A 5000-nucleotide genomic window follows, 5' to 3' on the forward strand; every position below is an offset into this window, starting at 1 on the left:
TTTGAACATCCCACGTTCCATTTGAATAGGTGGACATTTAAGCGTGCAAGTTAAGTTGACTCGATAGTTTCCATAAACCTGTAACCACTCTGGCAGATTCTTAACAGCAGATGACGGTCTACAGTAAACTGCAAACACATCAGACAGGTTTTGACTGATATAAAGCTTGACAGCCTGTTTGATTTCAGCTGGGTGTCCAGGTGCAAAATGACAGCAGCCTGGAATGTTTTAGCCCTGCTGAATCGGTCATGAATAGAAGAGTATATAAACAGCGTGTGACTAGAACAGCATGTGAGCAGAAGCACATAGCACAGCTCTCCTCAATAATCCTGATAAAAACTGTATGGGCTTGTATGTCTATGTCCTATTGTTTATGTTTAGAGTCAGATGCAAACCAAACAACATAAGAATCTCACATGCACGTGCTGCTTTTTATGCACACATGCGTACAGACAATTATACGTTGAGAAACCCTACTTTTATCAGGCAGTTATAATGGTTGGCAAATGATGTACGTGTGTGTGTGTGTGTGTCAGAAGCTGTTCATTATGCACAAGAGATATGACATATATGACATGTGCGAGAGTGTGTATGTGTATGTGCGTATACGTGTGATAGAGAGAAAATGGAGAGAATGTGAAAGAACTAGTGCATAACACCTAGGATACTTCTTTCAAAAGGATATTGTGTTACACATCACTGATTACCTCATTTTTCAAAAGCATGTACAACCTGATTAATGGGGGTTTTTTTTTTGGTTTTTTTCTGTGCTTAACCTGCTATATCCAGTATATTGTCAGCAAGGAGCCCTCCTGATTTAATCTCAATGTTTGTGTCAATTGTTTAAGATTGCAGAAGACCCAGTGTGGTTTTACCAGAGGCAAATCAAAAACACTTCCTTTCCCAGAACAAAAAATGTTCGGCCTGACTATGCGGTGTTATATGTCAGTTTAACACAAAAACACACACAGGACCTACTACCATATGTATATATATATAATACATATATTTATATATGTACAATAAGGAGGTCTACTGTAATGTACTGTGGTGTAGAAAGGGAACCATTGTGTTAGTAGTATGTGCATGACTGTTCATTAGGTGTTGTAGGTATTGCTACAGCTATGGTGTAAACCGACATTTTTGGCTTCCTATGACTTTACTCCTTTGCCTCATAAGTGAGCAATAAAACCTTTCTCGACGTGGACCTCTCAAGTACTACAGCTTGTGGGGGGAATGGGTTCTGCAAGTGATGTTGCGTGTCCTGAATTTAAGGAGATCCTCTTAGTTACAAACTTTCACAGCCAGCTACGGACGGGCTTGTGATCTCTTTCTGCAGTGGCTCACTCATCTATGGGAATCTCCATGTCACAGATGCTAGCCCTTGGAATCAGTAAGCAAATAAATAGTTAATAGAAAGAAACTCAAGGGAGCGTACAGCCAATCAAAACAGTCCTCCAGCAAACCTGTCTAATTCATTCTGTCATTTTTAAATGGGTTTGTGCTTTAGAAAAGCTACCAGTCAAAACTGAGAGTATCTTTACTGTATCGTGCTGGAGAAACTCTGTGAGGTAAAGTTGGTTGTGCCTAGTCATCTATCTGGTAGGGTTTGTACTATGCTGCTAATGCTTTAAAAACCTGAAAGTCTTACAGGGTGTGTGTGTGTGTTTCCATTTTTCAAACACCTTATGACAGAAGCCTGTGGTCTGAGGCATTCTGACAGGCTTGTGTATACAAGCTAGATACCTGCATGTGTTTGCATGGCTGTGACTGCGTGAGAGTGTGTTTGTAAAAATACAATGATGGAAGCTGACCAAAAGAGAACTTGGCCTGTGAGGTCATTTTTCAAAGACACTGCATTAATTTGGGGATGGATTCATGATGAAGGCTATCAGCATTGTTACAGCTGTCATCACCATTATCGAGATCTGAATGTGTCTTACTGTGGCCTTTCACATAAATGTTTGATGAAGATTGTTGCCCTGGTTTAAAGAAAAAAAGAGTAGACAGGGTTTAAATCCTGAGCAGACTGTTCAGAACAATTCATTCATTCAGAAAAAGAATGCGAGAGAACAAAAGGAATACACAAGGTTATTATCAACTCAATGCATTGATAAGGCACACACATGCAAACACATATACCCACTACACACACACACACACACACACACACACACACACACACACACACACACACACACACACACACACACTCTCTCTCTCTTTTTGAAAACTGCATGTCATCTGTACTTATCCCAGTGAGTTCACAGTTGGTGAAGCAGCTCTGTTGTTGCTGTTGGGTGATGTGTTGTTGAGGGACAATTAAAGGATTTACAAAACTCTAAGAATCAGATCTGTATTTCCTGCAGGGAGATATCCCTGTGTTAGCCAATGTACAGATTGATTCCACTAATTAGTGTCCTACTCTCTGTCTCCAGGCTGTACTAGATAGGTAGGACAGGCACCATGTGCTAGCGGAGATCATCGGAGCAGATGTCAAATATGTGGAACCTTTGGAGTGCATGCAGTCCTGTGGCACAGTTTGAGCTCTTTGGCTTACCCCTGCCAAAACAATTGCTCTCCTACCGATTGTTGATCAGGCTGTTTAATGCGTCTGCTCCAAGGCAAAAGAAGAAGGATCATATCAGAGGCTGTCAGATCAGCTCAATCTTTTGAATAGTACGGAGAAAACATGCCCATCAAGGAAATTGAACGTGCATTTTTTTTAAAGGTATTCCATTAGCACTATGTGGTCTTTTTAAACATTCTAGATTAAATGGTTAGAAACTGCTTTCAAAAGATAACAACTCACTAATTCATTTGTAAGAGTCATCACCTTACATTTTTCATGTATAGTTCCACCCATTTCAGCATTTCAGAGTTAATATCTCAGCGTTAAAGTAAAATTACTTTGAATTAGAAAGGCTAACTACATTTTTTTGTACATTTATGGATTAAGCACCTGTGTCATTTGGGGTCCAGACATGTATGTAGATCTAGCAAGCAGTTTCTGCCCATCACACAAAGTGAGCCATCATTCCTCATTGATTTACAGAGACAAGCAGTGAGAGCCATTTGTGTGATTAACCTAGTCAATGTAAATACCCATGTAAACGGATGGGTTCATTTAGAGTGCTCTTATCTGTTTGGATGTGAAACCCCTTTACGATTTTCATGCTTAGCATCTGATACTTTATGACCCTCCGAAGAATAGAATTCAGTGTTATTCAAATACATCTAATTTGGCAAGTTATGTAACACCTGAAAGCTATTGGAATTTGGGGATTTTATCCATTGATCCTGTTACTGTATAGTATAGCCTGTCACACTGCTGTAGTGCAACGCTGCTGTGTTGTAGCATACTGCACTGCAGTGGTAACTCAGGAGCTCTGTTACCCTTAACTCCAGCTGCACGTGGTTCGAGCGGGTCAGCATGCTGGTGATTCTGCTCAATTGCGTCACGCTGGGCATGTTCCAGCCCTGCCAGGACCTCGAGTGCAACTCCGAAAGATGCAGCATTCTGCAGGTACAGCAGCAAGGCAAACACAGAAAGGGGTGTGGCTCTCCCGCCCCGTTTCGGCCGCTGTCTTCAGACTCTGCCTCTATTGGGCACGGGGGGGGCATGTCTAGACAAAAGCTAAAATATCAATTTGAACGCATACGTTCCAAGGAATACCTTAAGACGATGGCTGTATCAGCATATTCTAGTTTACTGTGTTTTTTTGCTAATAAAATAGGTACCACATCAGGACCATGTTTACAAAACACTGAGTACAGTGATGTTTTAAATTCAGTGTTTAAAAAATGTAAATATTTAAGAAGGATGAAAGTGAATTAATAAATGAATAAAATGCAATGTTGGCATAATATGTTTAATATCCAATCAGCTACTAATTACTAAGTGGTTTTAATTTGATAGTTTGTCATCAATATTTCTTTTACAGTTTTTTTTTTACATGCAGTAGTGAGGTATTCTAGAAATATTTACCAATAATATGCTAAGAAAGCAAATTGTGTCATAATTGATAGCCATGACAATCATGTATTGTCTTCCTCTATTAAGTGCATGCAAAATATGTGGCATAACCTGTTTACTATTTTAAAACTTTGCATGTTGGTATAGTGTGTGTGTGTGTGTGTGTATGTGTGTGTCCTAATTGCACAAAAGCTGAGAATATTTTTGTATTCTGTGACAACAATATGGTCTTTCCATAGACATTTGATGACTTCATCTTTGCATTCTTTGCTGTGGAGATGGTGGTTAAGATGGTAGCTCTGGGGGTGTTTGGGCCGAAGTGTTACCTTGGTGACACGTGGAACCGCCTAGACTTTTTTATCGTCATGGCAGGGTGAGTGACCAATCGTAAACCAGCTGTCTTTTCTTTCTGCAGAAGAGACAGAAAGAGCCTCCATTATCATACTGTGTGTGTATGTGTGTGTGTGTGTGTGTGTGTGTGTGTGTGTGTGTGTGTGCGCACGTGTGTGCACACACTTGTGTGTGTGTGTGTGTGTGTGTGTGTGTGCAAGCTTTTGTGTATGTTTAATGTCAATTCAAGTTTTAATGTCAGTTTCTGTCCTAATGTCAAGTCGATGTGTCACAGATATGCTCCTGAATGACAACTACTACCAGGCAATCCCAAAGATCACTCCCATATTCTCTCTCTCCCACTCTCTCTCTCTCTCTCTCTCTCTCTCTCTCTCTCTCTCTCCCACTCTCTCTCTCTCTTTCTCTCTCTCTCCCCACTCTCTCTCTCTCTCTCTCTCTCTCTCTCCCACTCTCTCTCTCTCTTTCTCTCTCTCTCCCACTCTCTCTCTCTCTCCCACTCTCTCTCTCTCTCTCTCTCTCTCTCTCTCTCTCTCATGTGTCATTCACTGATTCATTCCTCCCTGTTTTACCAGTCCTTTCATATTATGCATATCCTTTCAAGTGGATGTTACAGATTAGTTTTTTGACTTTACCACTGTATGAGTGAAACCTGATTAAGCAAAGCTTTTAACAC

At 40.5% G+C, this 5000-nt stretch overlaps 1 protein-coding gene across 1 annotated transcript in view; it reads left to right on the top strand.

Annotated features, from left to right (window-relative positions):
• cacna1hb (calcium channel, voltage-dependent, T type, alpha 1H subunit b) overlaps nucleotides 1-5000 on the top strand; it is a 73446-nt gene that overhangs the window by 25367 nt on the left and 43079 nt on the right. The window contains exons 2-3 of the mRNA XM_035535094.1: nucleotides 3415-3526; nucleotides 4216-4349. Of these exons, the coding sequence (XP_035390987.1) occupies nucleotides 3415-3526; nucleotides 4216-4349 (246 nt within the window). The remainder of the gene's footprint in view (nucleotides 1-3414; nucleotides 3527-4215; nucleotides 4350-5000) is intronic.

This window comes from Electrophorus electricus, chromosome 16 (genome assembly GCF_013358815.1).
Source record: "Electrophorus electricus isolate fEleEle1 chromosome 16, fEleEle1.pri, whole genome shotgun sequence".
In the NCBI taxonomy this organism is placed as follows: domain Eukaryota; kingdom Metazoa; phylum Chordata; class Actinopteri; order Gymnotiformes; family Gymnotidae; genus Electrophorus; species Electrophorus electricus.